At 41.2% G+C, this 15059-nt stretch overlaps 1 protein-coding gene across 1 annotated transcript in view; it reads left to right on the top strand.

The window, feature by feature from the left end:
- The first annotated feature begins 232 nt into the window (after positions 1-232).
- Positions 233-15059, top strand: part of LOC135880477 (spindle assembly abnormal protein 6 homolog) — a 39958-nt gene continuing 25131 nt past the window's right edge. Inside the window, exons 1-5 of the mRNA XM_065406779.1 lie at positions 233-297; positions 10444-10504; positions 11021-11100; positions 11975-12079; positions 14276-14447. Of these exons, the coding sequence (XP_065262851.1) occupies positions 233-297; positions 10444-10504; positions 11021-11100; positions 11975-12079; positions 14276-14447 (483 nt within the window). The remainder of the gene's footprint in view (positions 298-10443; positions 10505-11020; positions 11101-11974; positions 12080-14275; positions 14448-15059) is intronic.

Raw genomic sequence — 15059 nt, 5'->3', positions numbered from 1 at the left:
AACGAGGGCGCGTCCCCCTTCTGCGGCTCCGCCCGGCGCGGTCTCCCCAGCGGCGGGAAGCCGGCGCCAAAGCCCCGGGGAGCCGCCCGGCTGGTGGGAGGGAGAAGCGAGCACAGCAGGGGAATCCCCGCGCGGCTCCAGGTGCAGGCAGGGAGCTAATGCGCCCAGCGCAGGCGGCGACGGCAGCGCTAGGGCTATGTAGGGGCGCGGGGATGCGCGGGCTCCCGGCAGCATGGCAGAGCAGCTCTTCTGTAAGGGGGTGTCCGCGGTGATCAGCTGCGCGGGCTGCGAGGAGAGGTGAGTGCCGCCGGGAGGTGGAGGAGGGTCCGCTCCGGGAGAGAGCCGGGCTGGGCTCGAGGGGGGTAAGCAGAGACTGCAAAGGGAAGCCAGGTGCGAAGGCTGGTTCCGCGCTGCGAAAGGAGGGGTCTGGAGGAAGTACCCCTAAGCTTCTTGCATTTTGTTTTCAGAAATGTTGGGCTAGGCAGTATTGTTAATTGGGATCACTAGCCCCAGCTGCGTGGTAGCAGCCGCAGCCTCACCCAAACTGACAAACTCAGAACACTTTACTTGTAGCATTAAAAAACACTCCTGCCTTCCTCTTCTAATAACCCCCTTGCTTTATAAATATATTCGCACAAGATATTGATGCCTTAAAGCCTTGTCACAAACACATTCAATAGTTCAGAGCTGTCAACTGTAAACATGCAGGACTCATGAGTTTGGGTTAAAAATGATTTTGTTCTTAAATGGTAAATGTTGCATTCTTTTTATCTGCTTTTTGTGTTTTTGAGCCTGTGGGGGAGTCCCGTTTTCAAGTCTTCCCCACAACCAGGAGGGCTAGAAACTTTTATTTTTTTTAAAATAAGTTGAGATTTTCATCTAACCACATGACTCCAGGAGTGGGGGCTTTAAGAAACACCAAATATTATGAGACTCATGAAAATATTGTGAGAATTATCAATGTTGCAAATTGTTAGGCAGTGACATAAAATGGTCTCACGGAAGTGCAAGGTAAGTCATAAACATGCTTTGTACATTCTAAAGGAAAATCTTGAATAATCCTAGTTTGAGGAGCAGTATGTATGCTATATTGCAGGGGTCGGCAACCTTTCAGAAGTGGTGTGCCGAGTCCTCATTTATTCACTCTAATTTAAGGTTTCGTGTGCCAGTAATGCATTTTAACGTTTTTAGAAAGTCTCTTTCTATAAGTCTATAATATATAACTAAACTATTGTTGTATGTAAAGTAAATAAGGTTTTTAAAATGTTTAAGAAACTTCATTTAAAATTAAATTAAAATGCAGAGCCCCTGGACTGGTGGCCAGGACCTGGGCAGTGTGAGTGCCACTGAAAATCAGCTCGCGTGCCGCCTTCGGCACGCGTGCCATAGGTTGCCTACCCCTGCTATGTTGCCTTTCTCTCATATATCACACACTATCTTTCTTCTCCCTTCCCATTATTTCTACAACCTCCTGCCTTCCTAAATATCAAAACTACTTACAAAAATCTAAAAGTCATATTAGTATCATTTTTTTTTATATCCAGTAGTTCTATCACCTTAATTCTTTCCTACAAATTAAATGATAAAACTTTAAATTTAATGTGTAGTCAGCTGTTTAGTTATCTGGTGTTAAGAACTCGCTGTTATGCTGGGATAGGCCTTGAAGCAGTTGATGTGATCAGTACTTTGCACATTACATGCAGACAGGGCTGAACCCTAGATCAAATAGCACACCAGGTGAGGAGCATCTTCGGCACCCTTCCCTCCATTAGTAAATGTTTGAATACCTTATTTTTATTGCATTTGTAGCCCATTTCATGACTTTGCTGCATGATTTATCTCTGTCATATAAGAAAATAAATTCACACACTAGAATCTGTAAATCTGTATTTATTCATGCCATATATAAGCAAATAAAAAAAGTAGTTTCCTCTAGGCTTATAGAAACTTTTTAATTTTAAGAATAACTGAAATGTACTGTGACAGGTTTCGGAGTCGCAGCCGTGTTAGTCTGTATCCGCAAAAAGATCAGGAGTACTTGTGGCACCTTAGAGACTAACAAATTTATTAGAGCATAAGCTTTCGTGGGCTACATATGCATCCGAAGAAGTGGGCTGTAGCCCACAAAAGCTTATGCTCTGATAAATTTGTTAGTCTCTAAGGTGCCACAAGTACTCCTGTTCTTTTTGTGAAATGTACTAATATCAAGAAATTGAACTGTGTATCAACATTGGGCGGACCAGTAGTAAATAGTGTTACAGTAAGTGACTGCCTTAGAATGTTAAACATAGTCCTTTAGTTCAAAAGGTCGCTTTTCTTGCCTTTGCCCTTGTGAACTGAAGCACAGTGTCAGAGAAATCCAAAGACTGGTCAATGGCATTTCCAAGAGATAAAATAGTAAGCTATGTCAGTCTCTCATCGGGCATTGTCGATTGAAGATATGTTTTAATGAGCTTCAGCTTTGAAAAGCTGCTCTCACTACTTGACTGACCGGCAACATGAACAGAATCCTCAAAGCTATCCACACATTAGGAAAAGCATCCTTCAGCTCTGCATCATGAATGAATTGGAGAACTTGGAGTGGAGTGTGCTTACTTAGGTCATACAATCCTCCCTCTCCTCCCTCCCCGCCCCCCCCAGGTCTTTTTGTGGTGCTTCATTTGTCCGAACCTTTCTTCGATGGACAATCGAGCAGGGTCAAGGAGGAAGCAAAAAACCTCCATCTTTAATTTTTCTTCCACGCTTCCCATCACCTCATCTCTGCCCTTGCAATCAACTCTCTCTTCTTCCACTGAATGAGTTTCCTTGAAGACAGGCTCAACTCCTAAGTTTTCTGCCATTTCTTTGGCAGCAGTGCTGGATCTTCAAAACTGTTGTCTCTGGAGGCCATAATGAAATCAAGGCAGCTTCTCATCAAAAGTGGTAGCAGTCGCGATGTCCATCGACTGAGTTTGTAATGCCTTGCTTACAACATTTACTTGGAACAGGATATCATGCCAAACCACAATTGAGATCAGAAATTTGAAGTTAGTTCAAAATTGTACTATCAATATCAGCAGAGTTTTATCTACGGCCATAAAGCAGGATCTGATGTATCGATTTGTGGCATGCAATTTTTCTCACTGCTGTTTCTGTCATCATGCAAGGCTGATTCTTCTCCATTGCTTCTCTTTTTCATGTAAACCAGATTTTTCTTTGTCATTGCTCTCCTTTTCACGTGAGCAACATTCTTCATCATCACTCTTTTACGCTGCTAGGAAAACTGGATGATTCTCCATCACTTTCCTGACATTTCCATTCCTTATCTTTAGGTAAATCTGCTAATAACTTAATAATAGGACTTCCATCATTTACGCTTTGCTCCTCAATTTCTTCTGCACTGGGACAATCGCTACCGTCTTAAGCCCAGTATATGTTGTTCTGTTTCAGATATTTTCCCATCAATTTGCCCCTTGCTGCAAACTAGATAGCAATGGAGCTTTTCGCTTCACATACTGAGCTCCTGAAGTCTTCTTTGCAAGATGCCCCCAAAGGTGTCACGGGAACCTTATTTTCCACATATGGCCGAGTTGTCTATTAAGTTTCAGCTAAAGGATGGCGTCTGCAGCACCCAATGCCCCCTAGGACCTTGTTGGGTGCTGGTTCAGTATTAAATCAGATGGAGGAGTGCATAGGTGCCGACTTCCCCTCTGCCCAGTGGGTGCTCGACCCCCATCCCCCCCGGCCTGCCCCTTCACTGCCCGTGCTCCACCCCCATTCCACCCCTTCCCCAAAGTCCCTGCCCCAGCCCTTCACCCATTCCAGCCCCTTCCCCCAAGTCCCCGCTCCTGCCCTGCCTCTTCTCCGCTTCCTCCCCTGAGCACACTGCATCCCCACTCCTCCCCCTCCCTCCCGGAAAGTCCTAAGCGCCGCCAAACAGCTGTTAGGCGGTGTGTGTGTGTGTGGGGGGGGGAATGGGAAGCGCTGGGAGGGAGGGGGAGGAGCAGGGACGCGGCGGGCTCGGGAGAAGGTGGGGGGGGGGAGAAGGAAGCGAGGAGTGGGGAGTTGGGCTGCCGGTGGGTGTGGAGCACCTGCTAATTTTTCCCTGTGGGTCCTCCAGCCCCAGAGCACCCATGGAGTCAGCACCTATGGAGGAGTGTCACCTTCTGAGTGCCCAACTCTGGGTCTCTCAAGATTTAATTATTCCATGTAAGTATCTCATCTGAATGCTGACCTAGCTTGGGAGAACTGAGTAAATATTCCTACGTGCTGAGAAGGACCTGGACTGAAACCACATATTCAGTCACAAATGTCAATTATCTTAAATTCTTCCTGGTCTCCACTTGCGCAGATTACAAACCCACCACATAAATCAGTATGACTTGCACACTGCTAAAGAGCAGCCTAGAAGAGTTGGAAGGAGAAAGTGAGAAATGTAAAAATCGTACTCTAGGCATGACATTCCTCTTGTCTCCTCTGTCTGTTAGTTGTTTTCCTGGCTATATTACTTTGTTTTGTATTTGCCAACTGCAGTAGTGTCCTAGTATTGTCTTACAAACTTCAGGATTTCTTTGATAAATATCACAGAATGATGTGGCAAGGTAATGCTGCGACCAGATTGTTGCTGTAGCTGGGTCATGATGCATCTTGTAGGAATGTTTCAGGACTGCAGTGCATGACTTAAATCAGGGTTATTTGTTGGAAGCACTTGAATGGCAAATTTAGCACAGTCTCTGCTCCCCTCCCATGAATTCAGGAAGAGCGCTCTGGTGGGAATTTCAGGACCTCACTGAAGCATCATCTTTGCTATCATCCTGGACTCAGAAGGTGTATGGTAAATGTTTAGAACTCTATACATGAGAGAGAGTCCCATGAGGAGAACTAACAGGTCAGCAAGAGCCTAGAAAGATTACTAGGGAAGGTGGTACACTTGGGTATGTCTACACTGCAATAAAACCATGGCTGGCCCATGTAGTTGACACAAGGTTACGGGCCTCAGGCTGTGGGGCTATAAAATTGCAGTGTACATGTTTGGGCTCCCTGGGGGTACCAGAGCCTGAACATCTACACTGCAATTTCATAGCCCCATAGCCCTGCAAGCCTGAGTCAGCTGACATGAGCCAGCCGTGAGTGTTTTATTGCAGTGTAGACATATCCTTGGATGTTACAGTCCAAGCAGACTGAAAACTATAAGCAAATATCATACACCGTGTTAGTGTTGGCTTTAAAAAAACAGATTTTCTTGGATATGACTAAAATTACAGCACTACTATCAGATTGATAAGCAAAATCACTCTAGAGAGGGAGAGTATAATGTAGAAAGGACTCGTTTAGGGCAGTAATTGGATATCTTAAAATATTAGAAATAGGATATGCAGGCATTCTAGGCTGTCAGTTTGAACCCTGCTCAGATAGCTATTTGGTCTATAAGAAGTGAGTAGAGTGATGAGTTGTCCACATGAAATCCACAACCATAAATGCCATTGGTGGCTTTGTTGGTAACCTTGGAATAGAAGCCAAGCATGGAAAGCACACGGTTGAGTCATGTCAGTGGGATAGTTCAAACACGTCCATACTGTTTCTTTGTTTCTTCCTGTGCTCTGTGTGTTTTGTGTTTAAAGAGATAAGTTTAGTTTCTGGGCTGTTTTCTGGTGTCTTATGAGCATTATGCTTTTCTTTCTTTCTTACTTTTAAACACACCACTTTTCCAAAACACACTTTTAGTTTTAAAGATCTTTCCTAACCATCGATATCTTTCCTCCCCCAACTAGCAATAATTCATAGAGTGAGCTATAAAAAGAGACCCTGGCCATTAGCTGTCTTAGCAGTCATGACTTGGAGTAGGATTCCTGTATGCCTCATTACGCTGCCTTGATTAGGAGTGGTTGATGTGTTTTTGTTCAGTTTTGTTGAGAAGTTGCTCCCAAAATTAAATTTCCATGATAAAAAGGAGTAGTAAATTGGCAAATGTTTTTTTAATTTTGTCTCATTTTTGACTATCTGTAGACTTGTGTCCAAGCAGAGCAGCAAGGCTCACTTTATTGGAAGGAAACATTGATGTGTATTCTCACATCAAATGTAAGCATGATTCTGCAGTCTTAAAAAAAATTAACCTACTTTGTGTTTTTGATCTACCTGCTTTCCCAAAGTGTGTCTGATGAAGATTGTCTTCCTCTTGCAGGTAAATGTTTAGATGAGCATGAAGATAGTTTCAAAAAGATAACACCTTTTGCGAAACAGCATATTTTTAAATGAACCATGTAAAGACTTGTCATTTTTGTGAACCTTTGGCTAGCTTGATTCTGCACTCTCTGAGGGTATGTCTAGGCTGCTGTAAGCCCAGGGTTCATACTCTGGATCAAGCATAACCACCCTTCCATCTACACACAAATTATGTTCTCCCAGGGCTCAGATCCACCCAATGAGGGTGGATGGTCTGAATCTGAGTCAAACCAGGACCCACGGTTCAAGCACTATTGCTTTGCAGTGTAGATGCAGCCACACTGGACTTTTGCTCTGGGAGTGCACCAAAAGTATTCCATGATCCCATGGGCTGACTGTTCTCTGGACACTCTAGTTTGTGGACAGTAAAATTTTCCCATGCTGCACCAAGAACGAAGAACTAGAGTGGCCACATTTTGGGAGGGCACTAGGAAATTTGGGATACGGGTGGTTGGACTCAGGCCCACATAATGTAGTGTAGACTCTGGAATCCCAGGTTGAGATTCAGGGTTCAACAGTTCTTAACCTGGGGTTACAAATGTGTGTCAGTGCTGAAGCTGTAGGTTAACAAACCCAGCATCTGCTAACTCGAGATCTACTAACCATCTGAAGGATGACCCCTCAAACACTATAGGACACAGTAATTATAACTTTTTGATTTCTAAATACTGTATAAGTAAAGAAGCGCACATTCACATTCCTCCGAGTCAGCTGTGCTAATTGTCACATCAGATGTTTTTGTCATGGGATACCATTTTTTCTTTAATTTTAGTGGATTTAGTTCTAAATTGACACTTTTGGACACTCAATTCTTTTATTTAATTAACAAAACAAATACTGGGCAGCAGCAGTACAAACTTCCCCATACTGCCCTGCCAACATCTCTCAACCCTGAAACGGGGGGAAGGGAGGCATCTTTAAGGGTAAGAGCGTTCCATTGTATTTTACTATAGCAGTGGCTTACATGTATGCAAGACTTGAAAATTGCTCATGCCAAAAGGGATTCCAACTGAACAGTGAATGAACGTAGCCCTATAACCTGCTTGTCTGATAGCAGCACTTCCATGACACTGATCATCACTGTAGCCCTGCCGTAAGGACTTGGGCTGAGTGAGGAGCATATGACTGATTACAAGAGTGCTTCCAGCTTAGCCTAACACAGAATACTCATGGACCAGGGCAGTATGGGGAGCTCCAATGTATATGCCATGGCATATACGGGACTAATTGGAAGAGATTATTCACATTTAAGATTGTAGACAGCCTTCTATTTATGCCTGAAACAGGCCCCCCTCTATGAAATGGTCTTTCAGTTTTAAATCTCTACCTGGCATATGTGTATACTTTTTTTTGTTAGCTAAATTTGGGGAAAATCAGAAGTAATTTCTGAGATAAAGGAGTTTGGAAAGTCAGATGCGAATTGCCCCTCAGGTATTGTGTATTTATCTAGTGTGCAAATGATCTGATGGACTTTGGAAACCTCTGAAAAGTTCTGATGGGCTCTTACTCTGTTGCTCAAGTACTGTACCTTCCCTCCAGCATGTGTGCAGACATTATCATCTCTTCCTGTCGTAAACTTGGTTTAATACACTTTTTCTTACAGGTACATGGCTCCTTTTGTGCTCACAAGGAGCTACAAGTGTTCTAAACGTGTTGTGGGCTCCTCATGACTCTGAGACTAGGTCAACACTAGGAATTTACATTGCTATAGGTACGATTCTCAAGGGTGTGAAAAATCTACAGCCCTGGAAGACATAGCTATACCAACCTAACCCCTGGCGTTGACAGACACCTCCCCGAGAGGCAGGTCGACGGAAGAATTCTTCCTACCTACTGCCTCTCGGGGAGGTGGATTATCTAAACAGATGGGAGTTGCGCCATTGTAGCGTTTTAAGTATAGACATACCCTTTAGGCCTTATGTAGATTTCAGGGGAATTAGTAATCTGCCATATTCCCTGAGACAAAGGTGAAATTTCTCCATCACATGTGCAAACCACCACCTTGTAAATGTATCACCTCCCATTTCCTCTTGCATGCCCGTGGTTTAATGTATTTGGTCCTTCAGCAATTCTAAATACCACAGGATCCTTAGCAGTGCTGATGGGTTCAATTCTGATGACTCTCAATCAGATAGATAAATCAGCACAATACAGAAAGGGTTAATACTTTACCCAATCTGGAGAACAGGCATGCAGATTACATCTTCACTGTTCCAGAACTATTAACTCAGTTTTGCTCATATTTATACCTTGCTTGTTTACAGCAGAGAGCGATTTTACAGTATTACCACAAACCTTTCATCCCTTTTCTTATCTAATTTTCTACATATTTTGAAGTTCACACAGACCTTTGTAACAATTATCCCTAGAAGATAACAAGCTGCTTCTAGCACAATGTTTATTTTTGACTATACTTCTGACAGATTCTGCATATGCAAACAGAGATTACAAATAGTTTACTTGCTAATAAGTTTCTACAATAAAGGGTAGCATGAATACAAAACATTCTGTAAAATACAACATATTTATACAACTTAGCATGCTTTTAAACCTTTCTGAGAAATATGATATTGTCTAACAGTAGAACCACCTTGTCTAAAGAAATGGAGGAATTCTTGAGGCTTTTTTTCCACAGGATAACTGGAACATTCTGACTTCTTAAGTCCAAAGCTGAGACTTGGTTCTGAAATTTAATCATCTGTATATGCAGCTTTGAGGAATTTATGGTGCAGTTTTAACAAGGCAGGGGACCACAAGATGTTAATTACCATAGTGTAATTTCATGTAGGCTGTAATTAAATTTATATAATTGGAGAATAAACAATTTCCTGTCACAACAGTACCATTATTTTTTTCTTTAAAACTTTTATTAAAAATAATTAAGAAATTGTTCAATCTTGCCTGCGTCCCTTTGTACTCACTGTATTTGCTCCTGTTGCGCTGTCTGACTTGGATTAAGATGATAGGTTGGTGGCCCCATTGGTGTTGCCAGTCTGGACCCTTTCAAATCTTGTACTCCTGGTTTCTAATTGCCAGTATGTCATTGAATTCTTGAGAACATTTTATGGGAGTGATGCAACACAGCTGAGACAGGGAAGATATTTTACTTTAGCTTTTAATGCTTTAATTTAGCGTAGACTGATTGCTAAGATGGCATTTTTCAGAAGAGCTCAGCTCCCATTTAGGCATCAAAATAACTGGCCAGATTTTCATAAGTTATCACCACGTTTGATGCTGAGTTGTTTTGAAACTCTCTAGCACATATTTAGGTGCCTAAATGGGAGCTGACCCCTGAGTAGGTGCTGAGCTCTTCTGAAAATTTGGCTCTCAGCATTGAAAATAGAGGATCTAGTTAGTGCTGTAGTTTTTATTCTTGGTTTAGTGTTCTCCATGTCTCTCAAGGTGAAGTAGCCACAGTATGGAGAGGCCTGGGGAATTTAAGGTCCTGTCTACTAGAGATCTGTCACTGCTGTTTCTGGTGGTTGGATAATGCCCAGACCCTTTCCTGTAGAGGCTCCCCATTCCTCTGAGAGTGTGAATACTCCGTACTAAGGAAGATTTATTTAATAAAAATAAAATAATAAAAAAAGTAACTTCTGAGAGTTCATTCCAAGCAGTTTTATAGGCTACTAAATCATTAGAAGAAAGTATTGATAAAAAGTTGAAACTTTGTTCCATTTATTTCTGAACTTAAGAAAAAAGTTGTAATGGTTGAAGAATCTCTTGGTTGAAGAATCTCTTCAGTCCATGGACTCATGACTACAACACTAGCCAGTATTAAACACCCAAAATGAAAACCGGAAACAGTTAATATTGCAGTACACGGAAATGGAAAAGTATTAGGTCTGAAAGAGTGTTTGTAGATAGAAACAATACAGAGGATTAAGTTGTGCTAGTAACTATGGTGCAAAATAGGGCAACAATTCTGAAAAGACTCATTGCATGTGCTTAACTTTGTGCACTGAGAGATGTCAGTCTTCATTAAATATTGATTACTGAACCTATTGACTGGTTAGGCATTTGCAACTTCACTCAAATGTTTATACATTTGTCTAGCCATACATAATTTTATTCCTAGCAGGAATGGAACTGTAGTACTGTGGTGTGTGGTTTTTTTTTTTTTTTTTTTTTAACACCATGTTACAGTACGTTTGTAGAAAGCATGAGTTCAAATGTTAATCTAAACCTTTTGATGAAATGTCTTTTGTTGAGTGTGAGAGTCTCTCTCTATTTATATTGCAGGAGGGCTGATATAAGGCTAACTGTTGAAATTTGTACATCATCCAGTCCTATCCATAAGAAGGTATGCTCTGTATCAAAAAATCATCTTTTGTACATCTGCTCTCTTTTGTGTGCTAAAACAGAATGTAAACTGCCTTGATGCAGTGACACCGCTCTTTTGCTTTTTGCATTGCTTAAGATTCTATAAGGTGCTATGAAACGTTTTTTGTAAATCTCTGTATAAACATATAATCTTGTGTTTAAATGTACCGTGATGTGTTTAGGGATCATACAAAATATTATTCTGATGATTTAAAATGCACATTGTACACTTGTAAAATGCACTTGACTACACTTGTCAATGTGAGTCACCACTAATATCTGCTATTATTTACCAAAATAAAAAAGTCTGAACCAAAGGTGTGATAAAAGCACCACTTTAGTCACCTTGTACTTTGTATCTTAATTGTAGTACATTTGTCTCTTTTGTAAATGTAAATTTTTTGTGTCGTGTCTCCTGTATACTTTAACAGCATGCTGCTTGGCACCATAATGTTCAACAAATAATGTTAATATAATTCTACCCTAACTTTGACAGGAACTTACTGTGCGTATTACAGATGATGCAGATCCATTATTCTTGTATTCTGTTGCTATAGGAGAGGAAGATTTTCAGAGGTAATTGCTATTTGCTGCTTTTATCCAGGAAACAATGGAACTTGCTATCATTGTGAACGTTGTTTTAAGAACAAATATGTACAATATTCTATGTTTCTTACTTAATTTACTGTTACTATAAACTCTTTGCAGTTTACATACCAGCTGCATTGTATTGTCATTTTAATATAATGTACTTACTGGTTGGTGTACGTGTCAGCATTTGAGTTCGGAAGCAGATTCTGTTCTGAAAGATTTTCTTTGTGTCGTAGAGGAGTATAATTATAGGAAATGAGATGATAATCCATCTTTAAAGTATTGTATTAATAATGTAAAACTTCTGTTAACATTGTAAAAAGTTGTCCTTGTTAGATACGCTGCCTAACAGAATGAATTCGGTTCTTTGAAAGTTCTGTTTAATGCTGTTAAAAATTAATTTTGTGAACTTTTTTGAGTTTTGTTCATGTAGTGTCTGAAGTTATGGTGCATATAGTATTGCTGTCTTTAGTAAAGTCAGTGTCTGGTGGCTTTTTACATAAGGGCGGGCGTTGGTATTAAAAAAGAAATAAGATGCTTTTCTCTTAAACTGTTTTGTAGTAACTATCTTTGTGTGTGTTCTCAAAGATATGGCTGTCTCATTTACTATCCAGGTCCTACTTTAATAGGAGGGAAGAAACTGAAACCTCCTAATAAGAGAGTACAGAGGAAAAACTGCCCAACTAAGGGAAACTGCTAATGACAACAAAAAAAATGTTGTTTGAATAATATAGAACTACCACCCAGATCCCATTTAGAAAAGCTAATTTGTTTTCTAGACTGACAATGTTTCAGAATAAAAATTGTTTTCCCTTGACTGTTATCCTTTACCTTTGCCATCCTTTTGTTTCCTTTGCAGTTTAAAGAGCCAACAAGGATTGCTTGTAGATTTTTCAGCTTTTCCCCAGAAATTCATTGATTTGTTAGAACAATGCATTTTGGAACAAGGAAAACAAGTGCCTCGGTAAGGGCAGTTTCATTATTTTGATAGAATTTGGATTAGAAAGAAGCATTCAATAAATGGAAATTCTTACCTGAGGGAGCATTTCATTGCAACCCTCACAGTTGGTTGTATGGGTGCTTGGATATCGTGGTGATGATGAGTAATGCCTTTACAAGTGCCAGCGATAGAGGTAGCCAGGGGAGCTGTTCATGTGGTTTTGTATTTGAAATGTTCCTTAACTCTGCTAAGAAAAAATGGTAGAGGAAGACCACTTTGCTGTCCTATTGGTAATTTAAGAACTAAAATTCTCTTTCCTTGTCAACACCACCATTCTCCCCATCACTCAGGACTGCAATGTGGATGTTGACTTGATTCCTCCATCGCCTTACATCCAGGCTATATCTAAATCTTGCCACTTCTTCCTCAGCTTTTCCAAGATTTCTCTTTCCATCCTCTCAAAAAAATCTCTCATTCAGGCCCTCACTGTATGTCACTTTGCCTACTGCAACAACTTCCTCTGGTCTCCTTGAAATCCACATTGTCCCTGTCTGCTCCCTGCAAGATATTGCAGCTAAGGCCATTTTCATTGCCTCTTGTTTTGATGATGTTACTGCCCACTTTCAACCCTTCCACTTTCTCCCCATTCACTATTGAATCAGATTAAATCATCTGGTTACCATCTTCAAAGTTCTACATAACTCTGCCCTCTCTTACTTATTATCTGAGCTCGTCTCAGTTTGTGTGATTACTTGTTCTCAGCTTTGTGCATAAGCATTTATGGGTATGTCTCCACTGCAATCAGGAGGTGTGATTATAGCATCAAAACTAGCTCAACTAACAATAGCAGTGAAGGTGTGGCAGCATAGGCAGATGCATGAGCTAGTCCTGCCTGCCCGTGTCCATAGGTGAGTACTCAAGTACCACTGCCCGGGCGGCTGCTGCTGCTTCACTGCTTTTGTTACTTGAGCTAACTTTAATGCTGTAATCACATTTCCCAATTGGAGTGTAGACATACCCTGAATGCCATCTTTCATGCTGCCCTTGTGCATTGTATCTTGGAACAGATGTTTGGGGAAGATCTATCCTAGCCTTTTCAAATGCATTAGCTCCCTTGAGTTAACTGTAAAAAAGAGAACTGTGGTGTAGATGAGGCCTAAAGGTTTTTAGTCTTCATGTGTGTTAGCAGGTTGAGGTAAACACAAAGGGAGAACCTAGGTTTTACCTTGACCTGCTAGCATATGTTAAAACTACAATTGTCTTGTTTTTACTAGAATTTTACCTTGTTACCATGTGTTAGTAAACACACAATACACCTTTTTTCTAGTGAAGACAAATCCTGAGGGGCTACAACATTGTACCCAGCACTATTATTATTGTGTTAAACTGTGTATGCTAGATGTTAAGTGGTGCATCAAATCATGTAAGCTAACTCAGTTTAGGGAGGGAAAAAAAAACACGTTTTCCTTTAGTCCAGTGCTTCTCAAAGTCGGGCCGCCGCTTGTTCAGGGAAAGCCCCTGGCGGTCCGGGCCGGTTTGTTTACCTGCCGCGTCCGCAGGTTTGGCCGATCGGGGCTCCCACTGGCCGCGGTTCGCCGCTCCAGGCCAACGGGGGCTGCGGGAAGCGGCGCGGGCCGAGGGATGTGCTGGCCGCTCTTCCCGCAGCACCCATTGGCCTGGAGCGGTGAACCATGGCCAGTGGGAGCCGCGATCGGCCGAACCTGTGGACGCAGCAGGTAAACAAACCGGCCTGGACCGCCAGGGGCTTTCCCTGAACAAGCAGCGGCCCGACTTTGAGAAGTACTGCTCTAGTCTATTTCTCATGTAGATAGAACAACTTTGTACTTCTTGCTCCTTGATTAGTGCAGCACATCTAGGGTCTGATTGTACTGGAGAAAGCTGGGTCTAAAACTCATTTGAAAACACAGTTTAAAAATGGCTTTCTCAATACCAGATTTGAACATAATTTAGCCAACTGTCTAGACAGTCAACATTGTTGTTCAAATAACTTTCCGAATTGATGTGATTGTCCATTCTGGTGGCCAGAATGTTGAGAGCTGGTCAAGAGGAGGCTCTTGGTTGAATTCTCAGATGTCTCACTGTATCTATAAAATAATGGTGGGAGAAGCCCAGGGAGTCAGTGAAGTTTAAATGGCTGTAACCTTTTTAATTCAAGAGACTGTTGTTTTAAATACTTGTCTTTTATTGGTGTGTTTATAGGTTTTTAATTCAACTTGTAACATCTTCCCCAGCATTGGATTGCATGCCTGCATGTTTAAATGTAGTGGAAACCAATCCATTCAAACATCTCACTCACTTGTCTCTAAAGCTTTTGGCAGGAAGTGACGGTGACGTCAAGAAATATCTTGCCATCTGCATTAAAAATTTAAAGGTTAGCTTTAAGTTTTTCTTTTATAAGAAATAACACAAATACTATCAATTAAAACCTTAATAGATCAGATAGAACAAGATAAGCCTTGAACCTTGGTACGATCCATGAAGGTTCATCCTTCCATGTAGAGCCCCATTGACTTGAATGGGTTTCCCAGTGGGGGTAATGGTCCACACATGCAAATCCAATTCCAAGATCAAGCACCAAATTAGAAGGATATTTAAAGCATATGATTAGTACACTGGCTAGCTCTTATTGCTAAGCTGGTGCTATATGCATGTACCATATGTATAAGCAGTAACACCCAAGATGAGAATCAGGCTAACTCAAGTGACTTCAAGAGAGTTGCCTTTTTTTTGTTTAGTTTTTGTTTAGTTACCAGTTTAAATTAGATGAAAATTGGGCCCAATGTCTTAGATGTATATAAATACAAGTTTTTATCTTGTTGTATATTTATGCTGGAAAATAATAAGCAGTAACATTAGAAAGTTTCCATTTAATAGGCCTGCCTGGTATAACTAGACTGCAGTGGTTTGAAAACTATACTATGAGAGGGAAAAACTAAAGATGCTGAATGTGTTAAACCTATAATTAGTTCAAAACTCCTTCCTG

This window comes from Emys orbicularis, chromosome 6, assembly GCF_028017835.1.
Source record: "Emys orbicularis isolate rEmyOrb1 chromosome 6, rEmyOrb1.hap1, whole genome shotgun sequence".
Classification (NCBI taxonomy): Eukaryota; Metazoa; Chordata; order Testudines; family Emydidae; genus Emys; species Emys orbicularis.
The sequence above is the reverse complement of the archived record's forward strand: the minus strand, read 5'-3'. Positions and strand labels throughout refer to the sequence as shown.